General features: G+C 35.9%; 2 protein-coding genes across 4 annotated transcripts in view; one reads left to right on the top strand and one right to left on the bottom strand.

The window, feature by feature from the left end:
- LOC145770779 (VWFA and cache domain-containing protein 1-like) overlaps window positions 1–12,644 on the top strand; it is a 41,267-nt gene extending 28,623 nt beyond the window's left edge. The window contains exons 19-25 of one of the 3 annotated variants that reach the window (XM_082582494.1): window positions 3,942–4,061; window positions 6,618–6,798; window positions 8,733–8,927; window positions 9,394–9,500; window positions 10,565–10,674; window positions 11,654–11,808; window positions 12,421–12,644. In XM_082582494.1, the coding sequence (XP_082438620.1) occupies window positions 3,942–4,061; window positions 6,618–6,798; window positions 8,733–8,927; window positions 9,394–9,500; window positions 10,565–10,674; window positions 11,654–11,808; window positions 12,421–12,498 (946 nt within the window). In that variant the 3' untranslated portion in view covers window positions 12,499–12,644. Of the gene's footprint in view, window positions 1–3,941; window positions 4,062–6,617; window positions 6,799–8,732; window positions 8,928–9,393; window positions 9,501–10,467; window positions 10,675–11,653; window positions 11,809–12,420 lie in introns of those variants that run through there. The other 2 variants (XM_082582495.1, XM_082582496.1) reach the window with 2 other exon arrangements.
- A 2,381-nt stretch (window positions 12,645–15,025) lies between these two features.
- The window catches only part of LOC145770700 (VWFA and cache domain-containing protein 1-like), a 30,300-nt gene continuing 17,936 nt past the window's right edge, over window positions 15,026–27,389 (bottom strand). The window contains exons 14-25 of the mRNA XM_082582396.1: window positions 27,058–27,169; window positions 26,655–26,820; window positions 24,741–24,877; window positions 23,834–24,015; window positions 22,817–22,927; window positions 22,237–22,356; window positions 19,957–20,155; window positions 19,228–19,410; window positions 18,105–18,205; window positions 17,434–17,555; window positions 16,397–16,551; window positions 15,026–16,072 (exon numbers count right to left, since the gene is read on the bottom strand). Coding sequence (XP_082438522.1) covers window positions 15,365–16,072; window positions 16,397–16,551; window positions 17,434–17,555; window positions 18,105–18,205; window positions 19,228–19,410; window positions 19,957–20,155; window positions 22,237–22,356; window positions 22,817–22,927; window positions 23,834–24,015; window positions 24,741–24,877; window positions 26,655–26,820; window positions 27,058–27,169 — 2,296 coding nt within the window. The 3' untranslated portion in view covers window positions 15,026–15,364. The remainder of the gene's footprint in view (window positions 16,073–16,396; window positions 16,552–17,433; window positions 17,556–18,104; window positions 18,206–19,227; window positions 19,411–19,956; window positions 20,156–22,236; window positions 22,357–22,816; window positions 22,928–23,833; window positions 24,016–24,740; window positions 24,878–26,654; window positions 26,821–27,057; window positions 27,170–27,389) is intronic.

Genomic DNA, 27,389 nt, shown 5'->3' with positions numbered 1-27,389 from the left:
ACAGTTGGTACAACAGTTGGCCAACAATGGGCCAACAGCCAAGTAACTAACCCTGTTGGCCAACTGTAAGTTTCCAGTCCAGATGCTACTATTTAGAAGTCCATGCCTATGTGTTTAATTTGGTCTTTCCTTTCAGTACTGGTAATCAGTTTCAGCAATATTTTTTGTTTCTAGTTGTGCTTATGTATCATGGTATAGCCCTTCATGCAGCTATTAAGTACCGGTATCTTTAACTGTCACTACAGTAGGCTACTATTTGTTGGCACTGATAGGCTAAAGTGTTTGTTATTCTTTTATTAGATGCAAAAGAAGATGCATTATTGGGCTAACTGATGCCACAAAATGTTGGATACCAAGGAACCACACCAAAGGACAAAAGAGGGAAGAATGGCAAACAGATTACTAAAAGTGATGATATCAAGCTGAAAATTGATACTCATATTTGCAGCTTCCCCTACCGGGTGTCTCACTATTGTGGTCACGGGAACAAAAGGCGCTATCTTAGGTCTGACCTCAATGTCCTTAAGATGTATACTTTGTTTCTCGAGAAACATTATCCACAACATTATGCTGAGTACAAAGATGGTAAAGACGCACAAAAGCTAGACTGTGAAGTGAAGTATCAGTACTATTATGAGTACTACAAACTAAATTTCAACTATGGCTTTGGGAGACCAAAGACAGATGTATGCACAGTGTGTGCTGAGCATGAAGCAAACATAAAGCTTGAATCAAACGCTGCCGCTATGAGAGCACTGAAAGTCAAACTTGATATACACAAGCAAAAACCCAAAGAATTCTTTACGGCACTGAACGAAAAACTGCACTGGTGAAAGACCAAGAGGACACAGAGTGTCTGTGTTTTGATTTTAAGCAAAATATGCCATATCCACACATTGCAACAGGAGATGTGTTTTATAGCCGGCAGCTGTCGTTATTTGTTTTTGGTATACATTTGGCAAAAACTGGTAAAAGTCGAATATATACCTGGCCTGAAACAGAGGCTAGAAGGGGTGCAAATGAGATCTTGAGCTGCCTTCACGACTACATCACTAATCACCTTGATGCAAATGCACGCAAATTGCATGTATTTACCGATGGGTGTCGCGGCCAAAACCACAACAATACCATGGTGCAATACCTGCATACTTTAGTATTGAATGGCAGATTTGACTCTGTAACACACCGTCTGCCCATGCGCGGTCACAGTTACCAACCATGTGACCGACAGTTTGGCATTATTGAGAGGATGCAGAGAAGACGAGACCATGTGGAGTTGTACTCCGGATGGAACAAAATGATACGCGAGCGTTTCCAGCTAACAGTCATGAAAGGAAATCAAATGAAAGATTTCAAAGCTGCGCCTGGTAAATGCTACAAAACCAACGTGAAGGACTGGAAAATAACACAGTTCAAAGTTTTTAACTATGATGCTCCTAACAAGCTACAAATCGTAACCTCAACAGATATGAATGGAACGATCGAACAAAAGTTTCGCCTTTTAAAGCCAGCATTCACCCGGGTGGAATACCCCACTGAACCCCTACACAGTGGTCCATGTTCAGTTAATCCTAAGAAAGTAAAAGATGTGCAGTCACTGGCACGATATCTGGGAGAAGAGGGAAGAGAATACATGAAGACCTTGAATACGCACATGCCTCACGGTGAACCTGAAGAAAAGTCCGATTATGAAGAGTGACCATGACTTTGAAATGTTGTAAACATTGCTGCATGATAGTTTTGCCTTTCTCTGTGTAGTTGAATCAATCTTATTATATTCTGTGCCCATTTTCTTATTAATAAAATAGTCAAAAAAGAGTTGGTAGCACATACAATCTTGTTGATTTGTAAAAGGGCCCAATTTTGGTGAATTAACTTCCCCACAGTTTCGTAGCGGAACCTCCCCCTGATGAAATTTTCATGCTTATTACAACTTACCAGTATATCTAAACATATAACCAATATTGAAGTTCCAGCACTAAGATAAATGGCAGTAAAAAATAAAACGCGTTTATCTCAAAATCACATTTCTGGTAATTGGGCCCTTATTGAATTCATGTATTCAATTGCTGAGTTGTCGCATGACCCTTTGAAACGAATGATACCATTCGTTTACACTGCCATTTCAACGTCGTTATAGAAAACATGCTCTAGGAGTCTAGGTCAAACATATTGTTACGCATCTTTCAAAAACACGAGGATTTAGAAATGCGAGTCACTGAGTTCTTCCGCTTGGGCTTCGGCACGTCTTTTCCAACAGAGAAAAGTCTCTCTACTGCAGCACTGGAAGGAATAGGGAATTGCATTTAATGAAAAGACGTTTTAAATCATCACTGGGAACGCTCAAGGGCTTGCTTCTGTCGGAAAAAGTCTCCACAATTGATTTGTTTTTCCTTACCAACGTTTGATGGGTTGGCACCAATACACAAAAAATTCATCCTCCGAGTCGTGACTGGTGTTGGACTAGGTGTGGGCAATTTTAGAACAGTGGGTCCTAATCCTGAGCTAATTGAATGATTTGAATCCAAAAATAAGATTCGGTATGTACAGTAGCTTATCTCATTCTTTTTTCAAATCACCTTTAAAATCAAATCAACCATTCAAATCACCATTAATAATCACGTTATTTATTAATGATGAACTGCACCAGCTCAGTGGCCGCGTGGTTTTGCCTTGGGCTCTTGTGTTGGTAGATCTGAGGTCGATTCCAGTTCGGGTCAAACCGAAGTTAAAAGCGGTACCGTTTGTCTTCTTTCTTGCATAACGTAGTGAGAATAAATCGGGTAATAATATTATGACAACGTAAACCTGATATAAAATTAAAAACGAGCCCTGTCGCTAAAATACCTTAGCTGTTGTAGATCGACAATAAATGAAACCACCCAGACAGCTATTCAACCGTATTTTACGTCTGCAGAACCAGTAAAAAAAATAGTTCTTTTTTTTGCTGTCAGGGATGACATAATTATTACTATTGGACTGCGTGCATGACTGACTGAGCTCGACCAGCGCAACAAATACAGTTGTGGGTTACACAAGCGCACATACGCTGATTGGCATCGCAGTTGTCATTTTCCGGTTTCCCCGCAGAACTTCAATAATCTTATTTAAGAGTTGCAAGTATTTTTCCAGGATTTCGGCGTTATATGGCCTGGAATTTCTTAACTCAGCTATTTTATTGCGTTGATGGAATTTACATTTTTTGGCTAATTTTTGAGATCAAAATTTTAATGGCAGACATAAGGTCTCAATGAATGAAGGTTCACATTCTTCATCTTTAGTCAATGGAGATTATCATTTCTTATAAATTGAAGTGTCTAAAATTAAATTTAACATTTTTTGCGAGAGGAAATAACCAAAGTAAAATTTGCTTTTGAACGCTTATGCGTTCATGTATTACATTTGCAGTCTCTGCAGAAGAAATGTCGTGTAAATCGACGATTTCGGTGCTTGGCAACTTCATCCTGTACTTCCAAGGTGCCAAAAAAAAACGAAAAATACCTGCAATTCCAGCAATAAATTGAAGACCCGAGTTGAAGAACTACTTGTCAAAAATACAACTTTTGAGATAAAGAAAGTTAAAGTTCTTGCAACGTTGTTTAATGTTTTATTTCTATGCAAATACCTGCGTGTGTTATAGCGAAGCCGTTTTTAAATCAAACTTTGCCTGGGCACAAGCATTGACCATCCTACACCATAAAGCAGCTTTGCTGATGAGTGATGACTTAATTTCCACAAAAAGAAATTCTACAACTCAGGTCTTCAATTCAAAAATAACCTTATCACTTTATTTTCATATACAGTACAGGTATTTGTTACCTTCAAGCTTTCACATAAGCAAAATCAAGAAATCTATTTTAAAATTCGTTTGAAATTTTTGCTACTGTGCTTCAAACATATATTTTTAAAATAACTTGATAATGATGAAACTCATTTTTTAGAAAGGACTCACAAAATCAAAAAGATGTAGTTGCTGTCATAGGAGTTGATATCTTTGTTCATTACTTTCGAGGCGTTGTTCTTGGCTTGTATTCAAACTTGATAAACTCTCCAGATTTTAAGTGAGTTTTGTTATGTTTGGTAGGATAATTTTCTACCATGTAGAATAAATCTTTTGAAAATTTTCCGTTGGTAGATGTTTTCGTTATGATGAGCAAAAAGTATGCATTATAAGTTTGTAGTTTGTAAGTTATGTTTCAAATTGTGTTATTTTTTTGAACTTTAATTGCATTTTAATCATAGCAGAGTGAAACAGGTTTAAACCAACCACTTCTTTGTAGCTCTTTCTGCAACAATTTAGTCTGTGCAGAAAGCCTACTTTCATTAAATTTAACCTTATACATAGGTTAACTGCAGAAATATTAATTTTGATAATTTGTTGTTCTATTTTCAACTGTTTTCCAGTTGTTTACTAACTGTTCTTAGATTAACTGGCAAACCAATCTTTAACTAATTTACTTTTGGTGCTGTGTAAAGCGAAACGTTGGAAAAATATTCTAAAACTATCAAACGTTTCCTTTCGATTTGAAGCAAGCTTCATAGTTTAGTGGTAGCTAAAGTAAGTTTCTTGACAGAGAATTTCATTTCGAAATTCAATCAATTTTGTTTCGTGATGCGCTCAAAACGAAACGTATAATTGCAGAATGTAGAAAACGCCTAAAACTCATACTTTAAAGCAGGGGTTCTTAAACTGGGGGGCGCACCCCTCTTTGGGGGCGCGAAAGGTTTACAAGGGGGGCGCGAGCGATATCAAACTATGTGACTAAACGCATGTGACTAAGTGGATTTATTGCCAGGATAAAGCAAAAAAGTCCCAATGCCATTGCATCTCACTGCGTGACTCATCGTGAGGCTCTGGCCTCCAGGACTCTACCAGCTGCAATGAAAGATAAGCTTACAGTAATCATACGAGCCGTCAACTTCGTCAAAACCAGTGCCGTCAATACGAGACTGTTTACCAAGCTGTGCAAGGATATGGATTCGAACCATGAGACTCTCCTCTTCTATACATCTGTTCGTTGATTATAGAAAGGTAATGTGTTAGCCCGCGTGTATGAAATGAGAGATGAACTGATGCTATTTTTGGAAGCTCATGGGAATCTCCTTCTGCCATTTTCATCAGAGAAGTTTCAGCTGGAGTTGGCATACCTCGTGGACATTTTCGAGGCCCTCAATAACTTAAATCTGCTCTTGCAGAGCAGAAATACTAACGGGATTAATAGCTATGATTCCATTCGAGCATTTGTGGCAAAGCTGGGGTTGTGGCACCACCGAATACAAATAGGAAATGCAGCTTTATTTCCCAACCTAGATACTGCACTTGACAAAAAGCAACTTGAACTGGAAGGTGAGCTTAAGGCTGAAGTGGAGGCTCACCTTCAGCTTTTGAAACAAGAATTCGAATGCTATTTCCCAGACTTGGGTGACACCGACCTTCCAGAATGGAAGATGACAAGAAATCCCTTTCGTGTTAACGAGGACATTCTTCCCGACGGTTTGCAAGAGGAATTCTTGGAAATAAAGTGTAACTCCACTGCAAAAGACGATTATGAAGCAATGCCACTAACTGATTTTTGGGTTAAATATTTGCACATATACAAGGGAGTGGGTAGCGTGGCGATACGCACACTTCTTCCGTTTTCGTCCACTTATCTGTGCGAAAGTGGCTTTTCTACACTTTTGAACATAAAAACAAAACATCGAAACAAACTTATTGATTGTGAAGCCGATCTGAGGTGTGCATTATCAGCTACAAAGCCTCGAATTAAACTTTTGGTTTCCGAAAAACAATTACATCCCTCACATTGATGAAAGCTAAATATAAATTCCTGTAGTCATTAGGCCTACACATTAGGCTAATGTTTGCTAATTTTGTAGTTTGTTGGGGCGTAAGTTTGGATGGCACGTCAAAGGGGGGCGCGGCTCAAAAAGTTTAAGAACCCCTGCTTTAAAGTGACCATCCACCACGTTTTTTTAAAGATTTTATCATAATCATAAAACAAAAAAACATAAATCATTCCAAACAGGCACTTTTTCCCCTTTCCTTGAAATCATACCTGGACTTTAGTTTCACTACAGAGACGGCAGATTAAAAACTCTGCATACATCTTCTAGTTCTAGAGTCTTTGTTGGCCTAAACTACTGTGTGATATTTATCTAACTCTTTTAGGCTTGAAAGCTAAAGATGACAAAGTAGCGCAGATTTTGTTTTAAAATTATCTTTAAACAAAAACAAGTGAGAGATGGGCTACGAAGTGTTGACATTGCTAGAAAATTGTTGTCAAGCTAATGCCATCATTGTCGGCAAGGCATTGTTTTCAAATTGTTAGCATTGTTTTCAAATTGTAAGCATTGTTTTCAATTGTCGGAATTGTCGTCAAATTGTCGGCATTGCCACAAATTGTCAGCATTGTGGTCAAATTGTCGGCATCGTTGCCTACTTGTCGCATTGTCTTCATTGTTATCAAACTGTGGGCATAGCCTCAACGTATCACACTGTGTGATTCACACAACCTTGAACTCTTTGAAAAATATGCACTCCATCATAATAGCTGCCGTTTAACACCACTGTGCTTTCTTCATGGAGTGATTTTTCCATATTTTCATCGGCTTTGAAGGTTTTATTTGATGGATTCTTCCGGATATTTTATCGTAACTGATGACTTCACCACAAGTAAAGAAATAAAGCATATAACTGATTTGGAACCACAGATAGCGAGCATCCTTCTTTTAACTGCAATAATGAAACGACTGACTTGCTCTCGTTTTGAGGTTGGACGTATACAAAGACAATATCAAGTAAGCTGAACTATGCATTGCTTTACAACATTTTTTTGAGCATATTTTTTTAACAACGCGTTATTTTTTTCAAAACTACTTGCAATAATTGGTGTGTGATTAATGCTCAAATTTTTAAAAGGTAGGTTATGTGCCTAAAATCAGTTTCCAAGAAATTTATTCGTTTTTTCCCAGTCAAGTTAAAATTAAAACCAAAAAAGTCTTAATCGTACAGTTTAAAAGTACAACACCATCAGTTGAAATTTCTTTTAATTCAGTTCTTCATTGTACCTTTAGGCTACGTATCTTGCACTAGCTAGCACTAAGAGTAATCGTGACCCGACAATGTATCCAAAGACAATCGAACGACAGTTAATCGAACGACAGTTCATCGAAAGACAGTTTATCTAACGACAGTTTATCGAAACGACAGTTCATCGAACCGACTGTTTATCGAAACGACAGTTCATTGACCGACTGTTTGTCGAAACGACAGACTATCGAACGACGAAGCACATACGCAATGGAATACTCAGGGGTTAGGGGTTAAAGGTTAGGGGTTATGGGTAAGGAGTTAGGGGTTATGAGCTAGGGTTAGAGTTAAGGTTAGGGTTAGGGGTTAAGGTTAGGGTTAGGGGTTAAGGTTAGGGTTAAGGTTAGGGTTAGGGGTTAAGGTTAGGGTTAGGGGTTAAGGTTAGGGTTAGGGGTTAAGGTTAGGGTTAGGGGTTAAGGTTAGGGTTAGGGGTTAAGGTTAGGGTTAGAGGTTAAGGTTAGGGTTAGGGGTTAAGGTTAGGGGTTAAGGTTAGGGTTAGGGGTTAGGGGTTAAGGTTAGGGTTAGGGGTTAAGGTTAGGGTTAGGGATTAAGGTTAGGGTTAGGGGTTAAGGTTAGGGGTTAAGGTTAGGGTTAGGGGTTAGGGTTAAGAGTTAAGGTTAGGGTTAGGAGTTAAGGTTAGGGTTAGGGGTTAAGGTTAGGGTTAGGGGTTAAGGTTAGGGTTAGGGGTTAAGGTTAGGGTTAAGGTTAGGGTTAAGGTTAGGGTTAAGGTTATGGTTAAGGTTAGGGTTAAGGTTAGGGTTAAGGTTAGGGTTAAGGTTAGGGTTAAGGTTAGGGTTAAGGTTAGGGTTAAGGTTAGGGTTAAGGTTAGGGTTAGGGGTTAAGGTTAAGGTTAGGGTTAGGGTTAGGGGTTAAGGTTAGGGTTAGGGGGTTAGGGTTAGGGGTTAGGGGTTAGGGTTAGGGGTTAGGGTTGGGGGTTAGGGTTAGGAGTTAGGGTTAGGGTTAGGGGTTAGGGTTAGAGGTTAGGGTTAGGGATTAGGGTTAGAGGTTAGGGTTAGAGGTTAGGGTTAGGGGTTAGGGTTAGGGGTTAGGGTTAAGGGTTAGGGTTAGGGGTTAGGGTTAGGGGTTAGGGGTTAGGGTTAGGGGTTAGGGGTTAGGGTTAGGGATTAGGGTTAGGGATTACAGGTTAGGGTTAAAGGTTAAGGGTTAGGGTTAGGTTTTAGGTTAGGGGTTAGGTTTTCGATTAACTGTCGTTCGATAAATTGTCGTTCGGTGAACAGTCGTTTCGATAAACAGTCGTTCGATTAATTGTCGTTCGATAAACTGTCGTTTCGATAAATTGTCGTTCGATTAATAGTCGTTCGATAAACTGTCGTAGTACCAAGAGTAATTGCAACAAAAAATACCACTATTCTATCAGGGTTGTCAGGTGGGCTAACATTTGGAAAGAAAACAGTAAATTGGCCTAATTTATACACTGCGTCCAACGGCTAACAAATCATTCGTATATTTATTTAATTTCCTACGTTTAATTTTTTTTTAATTATCCCTAAAGTGATGCACCACAAATAAAACGTTTTTTTTCTTATTGGACTTAAAATATCCGAATTTCATATTAAACTTTCTGGATGCCTCCAGGATCACCTGGCAACTTTGTACGCTACCTATATTTTTGAATTTTTAGATTGTATTTCCACCGAATCAGAATGAGTTTCGTTCAGTTCTAAAGCAAGCAAACGGAAAGTGCCAAGCGTTCTCATTAGCAGTCGTCCCTGAAACTAGCGCCCTAACTTTAATTCGGACTATTATTGATGTAGGCTGCGAAACTTTTTTTCAAGGTCATGCTGATACATGTGCGTGCCCAGATGAAAGTACTGAGGTGTTTACTTAAAAAAAAATAAGAATAAGTAATTTAAACCGTAGGCTTATGTTTGTATTGGGAAGTCCATTAAACTTTATATTTATTTTAAGATCGAAATGTTTAAATTGATGAATGGGATTAGACTTTTGAAGTTATTTGATAGAACCTTTTTGAACAGCGGTAACTAAATTTTAATATTTTTTGGGGGCAAGTTAGTTCCTTTGTATCTGTATTCAATATCTGTGTATTCATTTTCTGCAAAAAATACTTTTAGAGTCATTTTTCTGCATATCAAACATTTTGAAACTTTGATACGTACTTTCTAGATAGTAGCATATGTTTTAGTTTTATAACCTAACCAAGATTCCTAGCAAGTTTGTTGTGACAATAAATGTTGCCTAGGAGTTTTCTAAATGTATTTAATATAATTAATTCAATATTGTCACCGTGTTAACAAGTTGTCTATTTTACTTTTTATTTGTAGAACTGCAAGCAAAGTTGGACAGTTAAAAATGAATGTGAATGTCCGTGCACTGACACTAATCCTAGTTTTTTTCCTTGTTCCAGTACCTATGATGTTAAAAAGAACAGGTAGACTTATTTGTAAGTGATTTCGTTTAGTTGGTCCATAAGGATTCCAATCTTTGTCTAATGATAGTGTATTAAAAACCAGATTGTCGAGTCAAAACATGCAAAAGTCATCCAAAACTGGAATGGTGGTGTTATTGAACAATTGAATCATTAAAAACAATCATACTACAGTAGACTACAACACCAGCAGTATCATTAAACTTGTCGACTAGGTAATCCGGCGGAAGGAGTGTCTACTTGATACTAGAAAAGACATCGGTTCGAATTTTATTGAAAACACGAGGTTGAATGTTTGGCAACAGGGCATTAGACTTGGACAGTGTTTGACCAAGTCCAAGTTCGAGTTCGTTGTACAAACCCTTCAAGTCTGAGTGGCTTCGTCGGCTCCAGTTCGAGCATTGATTTGTCTTCAAATCGAATTTGGCTTTGAATGATGATGTCGTATGTGGCTTTGGAGGCCCAGTCTATGATAGAAAAGACGTGGGCAAAAGGCACATTGTATAGAGGGTGGGGGGCGTGGCACTTTTAGCTTTTCTTTTTTAATGTTTTGTTTTTCTTGGGCTTTTTGTATTCTGTTTTTTTCGAAAATTGTGGCCTGCTTAGTTGACAATACAAGTAGCCAGCCGATGTAAATATAAAAAGTGAACGATGAAATGGGCTTCTTTGAGATCCCGTTTGCTTAAATCTGACGCACCAACCATAGCATCGTACATTTACAAGCAAACTCCTATTTTTAATTGGAAAGTTAAATTTAAAGCGCATTTAAAGGAACTGAAGCTAACCGTTGTAGTAATGCAACAACACAGGTTATTGAGTTACCTCTACATGATTTTATTAGTGTAATATATGTTATCTTTTTTTTTGTAAGTGCCGAGCACAAAATGCAGAATGGGGTTGGCTTAATAGCCTACTGCTGCTTTTTATTGTTATCTACAGTCCTTTTCCCAAAACGTGTTTTTTATTTCAGAAACGTCAAAATACGACCCAGGAGAAAAACGTGTAGAATATGTTCACAAATTTTGAATAATTTAGTTTTACCCAAAACTCTTTTACGTTGTGTCTAGCTTCCCTTGTCTTTCTCCGCAACCATTGAATCCATTTACTTACAATCTTGATGGTGATTTCCTAAACGATTTGCCTGTTTGCTACGAGATAAGTTTGGGTATGGAGTCAGGTTGGTAATTATAGATGGTGTCATTAAAATGCAATTATAAAGCACTTATATATTGTGATTAAAACAAAAACTGCGTTTTGTAATCTTAAATTTATCTAAAAACCACTGCCAAATTAAACGTGATTAAATCATGTGGAGACCTGCATCGAAATGTAATGAAAGGTAAAGGTAGTCCCATACTTGATTCCAAATGTCGGAGACGAGAAAATGAGGTTCTCATTGTACTAAATCTTCGGCTTCATACTCCACCTTTTCTTCAGAAATTATGCCCACTCAATTTATTACTCTCTAGAACTAGGTAGAAATGAGCGTTTTTTCAACAACCAGCCTAAGTCTAAAAACAAACCAGTCTTGCATTGCTGGAAAGCCAACGCCTTAGCCGCTGCGCTATTCCAATGTATATGAGATAAATTAAAACACTTAATGCTGTTAATATTACAAAAATTGCTCAATGCCAAGCAAAAAACAAAGCAGAGCTAATTACACCAAATTCAGTTAGGCTACTACTCTCTAAAAACTTTAACAGCTTGTTTCACCTTTTTGGACTATCAGATGGAATTTCTTTAAATAAAATCAAATTATTGAAAAGGTGATAAAGTCATAGAAAGGATCAAGCACTAAAGCACTTCCTCTATGGGCGATCACATATCTAAAACTTCAACGAATCTGCAACAAATAAATTGTAAAATAAAATTGTAATGCTGTGAGGGAGATGGCTAGTCGTCGATGGTATAAAGATTGACTTCGAGCAAAAACTTCAGAGTTTTAAATAAAATCAATATATTATATAAATAAAGAATCAGGACCTTCTGATGATCCTCCCTTTAGAGTGAAACAAGCTGTCAAGGGTTTAGAGAGTAATAACTATATTTGATTTATGATCAATTTATATGCACAACATGCAAAAGTGGAAGAAAAGGGTGCTTTAAAACATAGATGTTGACATGATCTTTCAGTTTAAATGCTAATTTTCTTGCAGAAAATTCCTTTTCAACCATTATACTATCTACGTCGTTATCAGCCTTTGCAGTTTTTTTTGTACTTGGCACTCTAATCACAATTTACTTTGCCAAATATCAAAGAAAGGAGGAGAAATTATCGGATGGAAATTCAGACCCTTTTGAAAACACACAAGTATGCTTTTTAAAGAACTTTATACTATGAAATAGTTAGCATTATTTTCTACAGTTTTTCAGTTTTTCCGGTTAGGCTGTAATGAGTCGTACCTCTTTTGATTTAATGTCACTCTTTACACCTACTTTTTGATAAAGATATTGTTGCCAAAGAGCAATTGCTTCTCAGTGCAACAGTGTTGAGCAGTTTTGCTAAATGGTAGGGTTGGAAAACAATGACCAAGGAAGTTTTGCTATCTACTGTACAGTAATTGAGGACATTCAAAATTGCAGTATGTAAGGTTGGGTATTCTCAATGCAACGAACATGCAGATGATTGCATTAAAATACAGAAATTGAACTGCTACATGTAAACTCAAAAATAACACAGTAAGCAAACAAAATCAGTCGGATTTGGAAAGGAGCATCATGTATTAATAAACCTTTCGCCACCATGAAGACGACTTCTTCAGTAATTCACCTATTCATAAAAATAACGTTCTGCTTTCTGATTTAATTATTTAGCTCATCTTTGTATCAAATAAGCTACGACTTTAAAATATTTTGTATCTGAAGGAAATTAATATTGTAACAAAAAGTAAATTAGTCTAATAGATAAATAAATTTGTTGCAGACGAAAGCCTCTAATGGAAAGACCAACAAGATTTATCCCCAAGAAAATAACATCGAGACTGATCAGCAAGAGGCATAGCTTTTACGGTTATGAAAAATAAAATTTTAAATTTACGACAGATACGAATGGACTTCTCAGTGTAAATAGCATGTATTCATTTTAGATACAGTCAATTGAGAATATAGGACGGACAACATAGCTCATATTCCCTTATTTTGATGTGCTTCTGTAGGCCAATACCCTATAGCCTACCCGTTTTGAGATCTCAGCTTATTGTTCAACAAAATTGCATGAGGTGCACACCATGAGCTATTAAAGCAAAATTATAGTGCAATGCAAGAAAATCATTCTTGAAACAAAAGATGACCATTGAAGACACTCATAAAATTATTTGGCCCATATCTATTTTTATAATTAAAGTGTTCATAGTCTGCAAAATGACATCGATTATATTATTGAAAGATAACTCACATGCAACATAATGACATAAATTACTTTCCAGGGGTTCTTAAACTGGGGTCCGTGGACCCCCAAGAGATCCGCGGACTAGTTTTAAGGGGTCCATGATGGCTCAATGGAAATCTTCGTGTATAATTTTAAAAATTGAATAAATTTTCAAAAGAGATTCACTTCAAACAGCGCTGATGATTTCTAGTTTGGCATTTCCAGTTAATTGTTATCGCATTGTAGCCTCTTGTTTTTTTGTTACGTATGTTTATTACGTCACTTTCCACATTGTTGATTTTGCCGCTTTTTGAACATTGCAAAAGTTTATCAGTTGCAGCTAAGTTAGACGTCAGCTAGGCTAGGTTGAGATTGTGAAAGGTTTATGCATATGCTCTTTTGGTAAAGAAATCCATGGCTGCTATAATCCCTTTTGCGACTACATATTTATGTGAGTCAGGTAACTACCAAAACAAAGAGTTAAAACTGGTTGGGTGCAAAGGATGACAAGCGCGTTGCCCTATCGAAGATCAAGCCACAATTTCATGTTCTTGTTGAAGACAAACAGAAGCATCCTTCACATTAATGAAATTAAATCGAAGATATTGAAAAACAATCTGCATTCGCTATTTCTTAAATTTAATAAAACATAAATTTTGTTACCTCAAATCAAATAGAGTTAGGCCTACTACTCTCTAAACCAGTGGTTCCCAACCGGGGTGCCGCGGCACCCTGGGGTGCCAATTGCAATGCTCAAGGGTGCCGCGAGATATTGCAATACTGCGGCCCATTCTTTATTTTAACCTGTTAAGTGCGGAATTTATTTATTTATTTTAACTCTAATCCGTGGTAAGCCTTTGTTTTCTCGCCCAGGAAAAACAGCGTAAAAGAGATTTTGACTCGTTGCTGTTCTTTCCATAAAAACGTTTGAAATGCATGATTATTGCCGGGCTTCATGATTTTTTTTGCGTTTCACGGCACACAAAGTCAAATTGCAGTGATGGATTATCGGATTGTGTGACCCAGCACGATTATAAAATTGCACGATTGTTTGCGAATTAGTATAAAATTGGAAACTTTTGTTCGATAAAGATTTGACGAGTTCTGGATAAAAATTCAAAATGAACATCCTTGCGTTAAAAAGAATGCTATTGTGCTTTTGCTGCAGTTTTCCACGTCATAGCTAATGTGAGAGTAGATTTTCCGTATTAACGAAAATAAAAACTAAAAAACGCGAACGACTGCTTATAGTCAAGGAAGAAATGCGGATGGCTTTATCGAATGTGCCCCCAGATATTATGGGACTTTGTGCAAGAAGTCAAGCCCAAATTTCACACTGACTTTTGAATAAATACATTTATTTACTCGCCATATAGCCTACTGTACAACTCATTCTGTGTTATTTCATACAGTTATTTGAAATACAGAAACCTCATAAAATTGATCCAATTTTGCCAGGGTGCCGCAACCTATTTATCTCTTTGATAGGGTGCTGCAAGGTCAAAAAGGTTGGGAATCAGTGCTCTAAACCCTTGACAGCCTGTTTCACTCTAAAAGGAGGATCATCAGAAGGTCTTTATTCAAATGGAAATAAATTTTGTTACCAATTCATTTTAATTTATGCTGATGAAAAAAGTTTCTCGGACTAGGCCATAAAGGGGGTAAACGCAAACCAATTTTTTTTTAAGGAGTCCGCCTTAAAAAAAAGTTTAAGAACCCCTGCTTCAGACCATTCAAAAGCTTGATCAATATAATAGTTTGTTGCTGACCAAGGTAGTCCAATTTGGCAGTAAGTCAATAGGTAATGTAAAATTAAAATAAGTTTAAACTTATCAAAGCTTTCTTAAACAGCATTTCACCAGTGGGTAACAGCCCATTGGCCTTGTTTTACGTGTACGGATAGCAGGATTGTTTATATCTTGTAGTTGTGTTTTTGTGCTTGAAGGAACGCGGTTTTGAGAAGCTATTATTTTCTTAAGAACAAGTTTTTTTTCTGAGAATAGTCAATTAATTTTCTTAATCAGGTAAAAGTAGGAATACTGTCGTTAAAAGAACAATATACTAAGGTCAAATTTATTTGAAATATATGGCATTTAGAAATTAGTATGTTTTGTGATGAAACAATGTATTGGCACAACCATCTACATTCTACATACTAGCATTGTGTAAACGACAATCATTATTCACAAAATCATTGTGACGCTACTAGTGTAGCCTATTGCTTGAATTGAAGACCTGAAGCTTAAGTCACATGTTGTGGGAATTGAGTTACTGCCAAAAATATGCTGCATGATGGTCAACGCTTGTTTCCACCCAAAATTTGATTAAAAAAAACGGCTTAATTTCGCGATAACAGGCTGGTATTTGCATAGTGATAAAAGATGAAACAACATTGAAAAAACTTTAACTTGCATTATCTCAAAAGTTGTATTTTCGATTAAAGTAGTTCTTCAACTCAAGTCTTCAATTTGGAATCTTTTTCTTTTAAATTGGTATTTTTCTAATGATGAGGAGCTGGAATTGTAGAATGGCTTGCTTCTTCAATAAGTGATTGAGATACGTGTGTCTCGCTTGAGTATGGATGCTCAATCAGATTTGGTTCGCTTTCATACAAATAATCTTCTATTGCTTCATGTTTCAAGGATGATTGAGATGTGTCTGTCTTCTTTGAGTATGGAAGAACAACATCCTTTGATTCTCGTTCAAATTCAGCTTTCCACTTGATTGCATCTTGTAAAAACGTTTTCTCAGGAACATCTGCTTTGATTTGCTCTGGAAACATTTTCTCCCAGACCGATTTTGCATTAACCATACTGACTTGAATCTTTTCAGTATTTTTATCTTCTCCAATTTGCATGCTTGTGTTTCCGATTTCTTCTTTTGAAAACAGTTTTCTATCATTTCTTTCAAAGTTTTCGTTTTCGGGTGGTTCGTTTTCCGGTGGTTCGTTTTCGGGTGGTTCGTTTTCCTCTACTATTTTAATTGACGATACTTTGTTTAGAGATCTGCGCTTTCTTGTTGAAAATGATGACGTTTTTTGAGGAACGTATAAAAAAACAGATGAAGAATTTTCTGGTATTGGACTTTTGGTGAAATTTTGTTCTGATTTTGTTGAATGTTTTCGTGAACGAGTGTTTTTACCATGGTGATGCTGGTGTCCAATGTTCGGTTGGGCTATCATGGCCTTTTCAAACATGACAATCAAATCCTGAAAAAGGAAATAAAAGAATATAATATTTCGATACAACGGAATTTCCATGTAACTTAACCTATAGGCTGTGTATATGGTACAGTATTAAGTTGTTGGCATTAAGCTGGTATTCCCAATGTTGTTCACCACAAAAGTAGATAGACAATAAGACAATTACAAAAAATCTAAACTGGCTAAGTCATGCGCTGCCTAAGGTTTCATGCTAGGTGGCCTAGCAATCATCAGGCGAAAAACTTATTCAAATAGAAAAATAAGACAATATAGAACAATATAAACAATAAGACAACATAACTTATGTTAATTACTGTCATCTGAATTCACCTTTTGGAATTTGAGTGTAGCTCTCCGTTTGGCTAGATTTTTCTTAATCTTTGCTTTTTTAAATTCCTGGATATAATGTAGCAACAAAACTATGATGCCGATTACGGTGCCAACTACAAGAAATCCTACTATGGTCCAAAGAGTTGAAACTTTTTCTGAAAAACATGCAAGGTTAGCGAACAAATTTTATCTTATTCTTTTTTTTGTCCATGTTGCAAACATGATCTGCTCTTTCGTTGAAAAGAAATAAATACAATAAATCTAAGAAACGACCTTGACAATTGTGTTAACTTTCAATACAAATGCAGCTGGCCATAATTTTGTCAAACTCCTGCAAGTATTGCAGTTTAATTTTTTATAATATGCAACTACAAAGGTAATTATCAACCGCCTGAGTTTACTCTATATAAACCATAGTATTGCGTGACTTATACATTGTGGCCTACGTGGTTGCTAGATGACAAAAATATGATACAAAAAATATTGTGCTGTGTTTTATCAGCAATCAATAGGTTTTATAAACTTAAATGAAATCCAGCTGTTTCGGACGTGTTAAAACTTTTGCATTTTGTAATCGACTCTCTCTAGAGCACGCTTTATTTTTCGCGTGTTGTCTCTACTTCCTTTTCTCAAACCTCTGTTTTGGTATGGTAAGTGACATTGGTTTTTTGCTTTGAAAGTCGGAAATAAAACATAAAACTGAAAAACTAAAATTAATATATTTGTTAGGTCAATTTCAAAAAACCCAGACAGCCACTTCATCTAGTAAAGATCTGGTCAGATTCGCTCCAGATCTGGTCAGATCCACTCCAGATCTGGTAAAGATCTAGACCAGATAAAGTGATTGTCTTGGAATCATTTACTGTGTGTTTGAAAAAATTCAGATACGACAGTTCAGTTTTCAGATACGAAAATTCAGTTTTTTTTTCAGATACGACAAACAAATATGGCTGTTAGTCTTTTTGGTTGTAATATACCTCACGTTTAAACATTTGATTGCAAAAATAAGAAATAGAAATATACTTCGTAGAGAATACCTGCATTTTCACCGAATCCAATGTAACATGTTGGAAGTTGGGAAAGATCGATTGAATTTATAACAAAGGATAACACGGACGGTTCCGGTAAACACACTGGGGGTAGGGTCGTCTGGTTATTACTAAAAACATTTTATTGACAATGATGAAAATAAATTGCTATTATTTTTGTAATAATTATGCTTATTTCATACTGATTCAAGCTCAGGGAATGAAGATACAAACAAAAGCACTGCACAAATGTTAAAGTCTTGAAAGGAATCGCAACAATGTAAAGAATACAATGAGACTCTCTTCTGGTATAAACTAAGCTAAAACATCGCAAGTTGTTTCTCATGAGAAATACAGAAAACATGTAAAACCTTTTGATAGTTTAGCTTAGGTTTATGTTATCTAAATGCCTGGTGGACAGCCTCATTCAATTTTTAGCAATGGCGGGAATAATTTGTCATAACAAAATTAATTTTTATGACTAAAAAAGTTTCCTCTCATAAACAGTATTAGTTTCACTGCAGTTTGTACGTATGGTAGGCCTACAGTATAGTGTAATAATCTTCGGAGAGGCCACGAAGGCCTAGTGCAAGGCAATGGAAGAATAGACTCCCAATAGGCTAGTATTCTGTACATGGTTTTATTTTTTCAAAAGCAGACAAGTTTGATAAAAAAATTACCTCGAAGTATCATAAGAACTTCCGCATAAGTTAAAATCTGGATCAATTTCCGAACAGACGCATTTACATTCCTTTCGCCAATTCCAATTAGTTGAACAAGACTTGTAAAATTAAAAAAAGCATGAACTGAAAATACTTAAAATAAATGAGCATTTTAATCGGATACATTAATAAAGGGACGTAGCCACAAAGGGGGGAGCATAGGAAAGCAACCGCCCTTAAACATTTTATCTTTATCCCCAAAGTACGTTATAATACAGTACTATAATAACGTTTTACTACCAATGTAATTCATGTTGAATGGCGTTTGCTTCTTCAACAGTTAAAGAGTCCAGGTGCAAAACGATCAAACTACCAAAACCAACTTTTCGAGTAAACTGAAAAGTAAGTTTGAGATTGATCGTTTTGTGGCTGAACCCTGTGAGTTTAAACTTTAAAGCCTTATCTTGATCATTTTGCCGCAAATAAGGCTGCTACATAAAACTTTTGCTGTTAACACAACGGGAGATGGTAAAATATAAAAATCACAAATAATGGAGTTTGATCGTTATGCACCTGGACTCAACAGTTGCTTTTGCCTCATAAAAATTTCTTTGTAGCTACGTAGCTGCATTAATACCAAACTAAGCACGTGATCTTGAGGATGTTTCTTGTGTAGTTGATAAACGTAGATGTAAAAACAAAATCCACTAGTGTAAGCTAGATCCAAATTTTTTTTAGTTTTTTCAGGTTTTTGGAAGTACGGGATCTCCAAATACCTGCCACCGGAAAGGTGGGTTGAATTAAAGTGTTGCCATACGTTTTGAAAAAAATTCGACGGTAGTGAAACATTAACATGTAACTTATTGTCTTTAGGTTGACCTTTTGTAAGTAATTTAGATTTGTATATTAATTTCAATTATGTATAATATCATTGAGAGATGAGTTGATCAGAAGAACCTTTAATTTAGTTTTGTGTATTACATCTTACTTTACGTAATTTAGTTTTTAATATTACATCTGCTAGAAATTTGAAAAAAAACCGATAACACTCTTTCAAGTTACTCTTCTCTAGGCAGGTTCCATAGGCTAGATGGAAATACCGTTTTTTTTTCAGTTTGTTTAGGCTAGATCTAATAAATACCTTTGTGTAGTTCTTATCTTCAGTAGCATTTATTGCCCTATCTTGTTCGCAAGGTTTTTCTACTTTGCTCCGAAGTAAGATGAATGTATTTGTATTAGGCACATGACTGATTGAAAACTCAAAATAACTGCAGCTATTTTCGTTGTACAATCTGCCGGATAGACTTTGGGTTTCCTTTGAAAACTAAAACATATGTTATAATTTAACTGTCTTTTTATGAACTCTGTCATATGGAGAAAATATTTTTCATAAGTTACATTTGATTGAAGTCAATATGGCATCAAAAAGAATACGGTAACAAAAAGCGTATTAAAAAATATCGCATAACATATTTGCTTAACAATATTCCATTCAGTGCAAGGTCCTCAAGCACCGCTCAATTATACCTATCGCAGTTTTTCAACTGTGAGCAGCGACTATAAGAAGCTGTTTTATTATGTGCTGTAGTTTAGGATAACTTAAAAAGGAGGGTTATTATTGTTTGCTACCATTAAGTTATATAAAAAATTCTGACTAAGCAAACATTTAAGAGATAACAAATACATTATAGTAATGAATATGGATGACTAAGCGACTTACTGCACATCCTACTGTAAGAAAGATTAGACGCATTCCAAGGTCTACTTGCAAAGTCTGAAATACCTTTGTATTTACGAAAGTGACAGTTAGACTTAGTGAAAGAGAGTAGAGAATACTAAAGCTTAAGTCTTTAAGTTTTCATCAAATGACCTTATATTTTCTTCTTACTAATCCATTTTCTGGTAAACAACAGTTCACTCGCACTAACATCTCGTTTGAAATTAAAATATCAGAAATTTTCGGCTCAAAAGCAGTTAAATGCATTGCTGCTGTGAATCTCAAATTGCCTCCATCTCCAACGTAGTAATCGTTCATTACCACATCTCCGTCGTAGTTAACGACGTATATTCTTGTGGAGAAACAAACATGTGTTAAAAAAACATTAACTTTGTACAATTGATTGGCCGACCAAGATAAATATTTGAAAATTTAACTTCATTTGTTAACTTCGTCGTCTCACATGAAAAGTTAGCAGTAGGCCTAGTAGCTTTTTATGAGGTGTACAAATAGAAAACCGAGAGGCTAAGTCGTTAACACCAGGTTTTTTTATTAGTTCACATGAAAATTCATAATTGAATCATTAAGGGAATATTTATCCTCGGACTGAGAAAGTTTTTTTGAGGGCTTAATCCTGGCAGTTTTGCATACAGCAGATGCTTGAACCATTGATATAGGCACGGCCATCAAAATTGACAGCGTGAAGATTTCGTTTGTTGTGTTTTCGTTGTCAGTAAACTCTTCTATGCAATTGATGTAGCTGAGTGCAGCGCTGCTGTCCTTGAAAGTGTTGCTCAAACGCACACCCCGAGAGCCGAACCTGTAACGATGCCCAACTTTCAGTTTCATTTTGCAAAAATCGGACGCCCAAATGAGCTATCAATAAACAATGAAAATAATGGTGATAATAATGATGTTTTTAAAACCGTACAGAGGCGCAGTGGAAGGCATTGTTAGACGAAGAAGAAATAAAATTCATATCGCATTAATTAAAGGTGCACTGCAACGAAAATACATGGCTTTTGCATTTATAGATCTTTCTGAAATAAAACGTTTTTCAACAATTTTTTTATTTTTTGTGTTACCATTAATTAAAAAACCTGAAAAAACTTTTTTTGAATTGAATGATTTTGATTGGTCACAATTTTTGATGACGTCATTGGCTGGCAAAGACGCATCCAAGGTCTACTGTTTTGCATGCAAACACAAGGAACAAATCGCGTAGGCTACCGAAACAGCGAACAATTTTGTGCTAAGGGAGTTTTTACGTCCTTAAAAGGGTGGCTTCTTGTATGGCTCCCGGTTGTACTAACCGGGGAATCGTCAAAGGGGTATCTTTTCATCGTTTACCTCTGAATAATGACCACAAGCTGAAGAAATGGATCTCGGCGATGAAACTCAAAAACCGACCTGTAAACAAGCACTGCCGTGTGTGCAGCAATCATTTTCTGGCCAGCGATTACCAACGTGATCTACAGGCAGAGCTACAAGGCACCAAGTCCAGACACCTGCTCATCCCTGAAGCTGTTTCTTCTGTCTTTGATTTTTCAAGATATGTGAAAGCCACTGTCAATGCAGTACCCACAAAACTCGATCGACCTAGGTACAGGTCTGTGAGTACGATCGGGCGTTTGGATCGAATAGCAAAGCGAGAAAACAACAAGACTTTGAAACAGGTCAGTAGGACAGTAGAACATTGGCAGCGTAGGCAACTCTGAATACACAGGTTACTTTTAGTTGATATAAACCACTTGGTTCAAGCAGATTATTTTCCTGCATTTTTTTCAATGCAAATTTTCCATCCGACTGCTGTCCGAACTGGTGTTGTCAGAGCACGAATCAGAATGATGTTCTTCGCTGTCAAGTCGTCGTCTTTTTGGTTCAAAGAGAAATCCTTGTCTTGTTTCAGACATCTTGCTTGTGCCGATCTTCTATTACTCAATATACAATGACCTATGCGACGTTTTTAAGGCAAATGCATGAAGCTGTTTACTTGGCTGCCCGCCGATGACGTCACAAAACACATAGCGACATCAGGTGGCCGATTTTCATTTGGTTCTATCTCCCAAACAAAAAGGCATATCGAAAAATATTTTCGAAAAATATAATACTTAAACGCTAAAGAATCACCAAAAAAAAATTAATTTTTCATTTCAGGTCCCCTTTAAAACTGGCAAAATGGCGGAGTTAAAGTTCTTTGTGATCGTCTATTGATCAGAGATTTGATTACAAATGAAGTATAGTGAATGTTAAATAAAATATAAAATAAGAACATGGCGGGAAAGTAACGTAAATGTTGTGCCACTGTCAATCGAAGACTTTGTGTAGGCTACATAATGTTGTAGCCTACTGTAGTAAAGCATCAGAAAGTAATGCGGTTTCTACAGCAAGTAAGCTAAATTTTATGTGAAATAAATGTAAGTGAAAACTTACGTATAATTGTGCACCAAATCAGCATACAATTCCTTCATCAATTGATTAAAATGTCTAAGTGATATATCAACTCCCATCACACCCAATATTTCCTTTACAACTTCGCCGTCTTGTCCCAAGCTAAAAAAAAAACAATAATATGGCTTATTTATTACCGCTCAACAAAACTTAGTTATTTCGTATGTAGCCTACTCTCTTCCATTCATATTTGTGTATCATGTTCAAGACAAAAATAGATACCAACAGGGCGTTGAAAAGATACTTTAAGCCCGGTACCACTGTGTGGCGGAACCACTCAAACTAGATTCAAATAATAAGACTCCAACAAACACCCAATGTTTTTGCGGCCCTCCAAACCTCCCTGTCATTGCTGCTGCATACAAAGATTTAACTTTCCCACTTTGCAAAATCGTTAAGCTACTATTACTAAACACTGCACATGTGGGCAATGTACATTGTACAATTGTACATGGTAGACTATGCTAAAGGCTTTGAAGCGAGCCTTTAGCTACAAGAATTATAAAATAAAATACTGCTATTCACCGATCATTTCAAATTAAACGTTTTGTAATTAATTTACCTTTGTTTGAAAACTGTTCGAGCAAATGTTATAACTGGAGCTTCTAAAACTGCATCTAAATATGGTGCTGATATGACCATCTTTTCAGCATTTTCTATTGCCATAATATACCTGTAACAGTTCAGCAGCCTATTAGTGTATTTTGATAAGTGTTTGCTAGTGTTATAAAGTTTCAATGAGCGTTTTGTTTTCAATGAACGTGCTGTAAGAATAATATTAAACAGCTTTACTCCATAAAAAAGTAGCAAAATTAGGTCTTAAGATAAAACAACTGTTCGAACAAGAAAGTAAAGCGAGACATATAAGATAAAATACTTATTGAGGTTGTACAATAAATACTAGAAAAATTAATCAAAGCCAAGCAAAAAAGCCAAGCAGAGCAAATTACATCAAGTATAGTTATTGCTTTTTGAAACCTCTACAGCCTGTTTAACTCTAAAAAGGGGATCATCAAAAGATTCTTATTCAAATAGCATATTGAGGTTGGTATGCGTCAATAAGCCGTCATTTAAGGTCAAGTGAGAATTGGAAACTGAATACTGAAAAAGTTTGGATATTCATCAGAATTATTATCTTTACTAGCAATAGTTGCAACCTTCATCTGATGAATTCAAAAATAAAAGCAGAAACATACAACATGGTTTATGGCTTCACAAAACAGAACAAGTTTGAAACATCTCAACTCGATAAGTTTGTTGGGTTACCAAACATGAAGTGATAACAGGTTTGTACAATAAATGAAATGTTTTTACTTTCAGCTAGAGGTTGATCATAATTAAGATAAAGTCGAAATAAAAATTCAATCAAAGTATGAACCGAAACAAAGTGAAAAAATGGAGTTCTTCCTAGCTATCAACACTGGCCTGAGCAGCCTTGCGCAGCGAGAATATTGAATTTCAACGCTAACCGTGCAACTACCAATGACTCCATGTTTTACCTATTAGGCTGGCCTCAACAGTACCGCACCAATTTCGCCACCATACTTAAAACTCAAAGCTTGATTGAAATTATGCTTACCAAGAACGTTTTGTTGGATCATATTGGTCTGGAATTTGCCCTCCAGGAAAAAGACGAAATACTCCGCTTTCAATTCCAATGTATCGCCAAATATGTTTTTGTGGATCCACCAACGTTTCGTCAGCGGCAGTCCACAAGCTTTGGACAAATTGAGTGACCACTACTTCTGCTTTGACGTGTTCCTTCCATTTTTACGTAGTAAAATTCAACGTATAGTCAAAATATACTACTAACAAGGGTAGAAACAACAGAATTGTGTCGGCTGCACAGTCGAGTGGTGAGAGCCCTCGAACGACAATCGAAAAGGCGCCGGTTCGACACCGCTCAAGAGCATGCGGCTGTGTTTGTGGCAGGACACTTAAAGGCATTCCTGAAGGTGGAATCGAAGATTGGCTTCATTGCCTTCCCGTCCACTTAATATAAATCTTCAACCACCGGGTGTAAGCCTGGATACGACAAACAAACAAACAACAGATAATGAAAAATATTTTAATCAAATAACTGGATCCCCTGGCATAAAAAGAGAACCTGAAGACAACCGAAATAGAATGACGTCATGAAGTCTGAGAGGAATTTGTAAACATTTGCATGAGAACAGTCACAAATCAAAGAGTCTTATTTAGGGTATGGTATACACTAGTGACTATACAGTACTATTAAATCAGTAAAAAAGTCGGGTAGGCTACTACAGTTTTAAACGTGTTAATAAAATATACCTCACTCTACTGTACCTTGACGAAAATGTTGGCTTTAAATTTGTTTTGTTCATTTTATCTGATCAGTTGTGCAAAAAATTAATAAAAAAAAGTTGTTTTCAAATTTTTTTAACAATAGACAAAATCTTAATCAAAAATTTAGTAAAACAGATGGTTAACGCAAGCCTGCGATCCAGTAGTATTTCTTTTACCTTTAGTTTCAGTTCATTTGGACCAGATCCTTCAAAATACTTGATCAGGGCTTGCACATCACTTAACGTCAATTCTTTAGAAAAAAAATCGTCATAAGTGTGAAATGTTTTTGGGGCAAGAAATAATGAAGCTTGATCTGAAAAGTCGAAAATAATTTGAAAGGATCTGAAAAATAATACACATGTCTTTTTAGCTTACAATGAAAACAACAGTCTTAATCTGTATGATTCAGAGTCTGGCTTCTAAGCTTACACTTTTTTTTATTAACTCATCTTAAAGTTCTGGATGCTTTGCGCCCAGCATCACTTTAGAATAATTTGCGGCTAAATGTGAAGATAAAAACTTTAACATTGGCATAGATTTAACAAACAAAAGCATCAGCGGGAAGAAAAAAACGAATGTGATTTACAAAAATGAAAGAATAATAAGATTACTTCCTTAAATGTTAGTCTCCTTATTAATTCTCTCGTTTTTGTAAGTCACACCCTTTTTTCCTCACAGCTTATGTTTTTCTTTGTTAAATCTATAACCATGTCAAAATTTTTACCAAATGCAAAAGACCCAGCATCATTTAAATCAGTGGTTCTCAACTCTTTTGTCTTAAAGAACCTTTGGTGCCTTCGAAGCGGTTGCAGATTTAAAAAAAATTTAATTGCAATTTTAGTATATTGCGTTTTCTTGCGGAAACACATGTTTCATAAGCCTCGAAGCGACGCACTTAGAAGAATTTGCTAAACTCGTGACGCACTTATGACGATTGATTTCAATGACAAAGTTATGAGCTATGAGTTGACACACAGGATCAAAAATCAGTTATCTAAATGCTAATTCAATGTTTTTTCTATAAACTGTATAGAAAATTAGTAGAAGTTTTGTGACCTTACAAAGAATTTCCTTTTTTTTTCATTTGTAATCAATATTTCGTTGTAATCATAATCATGATAAAACGGTGAGTGTCAATTGCCGGCTGAATGGCGTTTGGATTTCTAAATTAGACGTTGAACAGCAATCCGCTGTTTTGAAAAAATGAGCGTACACAATACACATAGCTTGGCAAAAAATAACAAAATAACTCTTTTATGTGATGTTTTTTGTTAGTTAGAAAACCGAGCTTTTCTGCGACGCTCTTTGAACTTTCAAATGATGCACGAGGGCGTCGCGACGCAGATTTTAAAAATCACTGTATAGCCTAATTCTAATACACAAATTAAGCACAACCGATTTTTAAATGTCATAATTCATCAATCATGCCAAAAATTCAAAGTTTTTTTATCGACTCTCCGGAAACGCTTGCCAAACCCCGGTTGAGAACCGTTGATCCAAGTGATGATCGTTAAACACGTGACACAAACATTTGTTTTGTAACAAAATATTTATAAATTTAATCGTCGCTTTCAAAATGCGTGCCATCAGAAGAGTAACATCAAAGTTCTTGACAAATTCAAAGATCTTTTTGATTTAAAAAATTGTATCTAAAATCGAGCTCTGCAAAAACCCTTAGCAGAACTGCTTGGGTTGTTTCTCGATCAAATTATGGAAAAATGCTGAGCGCAAAAGAGTTAAGAAGCCTACTGTTGTTTTTTTAATGAATGGTTATTTGAAAAGAGATACTATTCGCAACAACTACTTCAAACTTGTGATTGATTAAACTGGATTGGATTGAGACTCAATTACTAACATAAGGATATCCAGCCAAACAATAAGCTACATTTTAAATGAAGAAACATTGTTACAATGCCATTTGGATATTTCGGCTTCTTTGCCAATAAAAAATACAGTATATTTTCTGTTATCTCTCAGCTTAGTTGCCACATAGCTTAGTTGTCACTTGGTCAACGGCCATTTGCTCAGTTTACAATTACTGACTTGTAGGAGACTCAACAAATATTTTTAATTCTTAATTCGATACACACCTTTGGCAGCAATGTTATTCAAGTGAATGCACGGTGAAGAAGGTAAGACAAGATCAAATCTATGGTAGGCTAAAGACTTGGGTGGAACAGAATCCTTTAATAGAAAGTGTAAATGTGCTTGATCCAAGACGAAGACGATACAAATAGAAAAATTTGCACCTGGTATCTAATACAGAACAATACTTTAGTTGTAAAGTAAATAGTGTGATATATTAACTATTATTACGCATGTTCTTCTTTGCACGGTAAACAAGGAATTAGAATATTTAAATATTTATTTCTAAAATGTATTTTCTTAAGCGCTTACGAATTCTTTTTCTATCCAAAGATAAAAGTTTTCAATATCAATGAAATACATCGGCCACATTTTGTAAACCTCTGAATTAACCCTATAAATCCTTACTTTTTTCCAAATATATGTCGAATTTACCGGCTGTTGAGCCAATCCATCAGAAGGAGATCCATCACTGCCAACAAATGTTGTGGAAACAAATGATTTTTCTCCATCTTCACCTCTGTACGAACAAAGATTACATTAATCACAAGATTGCTATTTTCGATTCAAAAGTTTCAGAACTAATTTTCAAGTCAACCTCAAAACTTTACAATTACTATAAATTTTAATAGATCCAAATCTGATCCATAACCTAGTTAACCTTTATGTTACGTAAAAGCAGTAATTTGTTTATTGTAAAAAAGTTTTATAATCTATAGTTTTGAAATGATATTATTTCT

The sequence above is a fragment of the Aplidium turbinatum genome, chromosome 5, assembly GCF_918807975.1.
Source record: "Aplidium turbinatum chromosome 5, kaAplTurb1.1, whole genome shotgun sequence".
NCBI classification, from domain to species: domain Eukaryota; kingdom Metazoa; phylum Chordata; class Ascidiacea; order Aplousobranchia; family Polyclinidae; genus Aplidium; species Aplidium turbinatum.
This window is presented reverse-complemented; position numbering and strand designations above follow the sequence as displayed.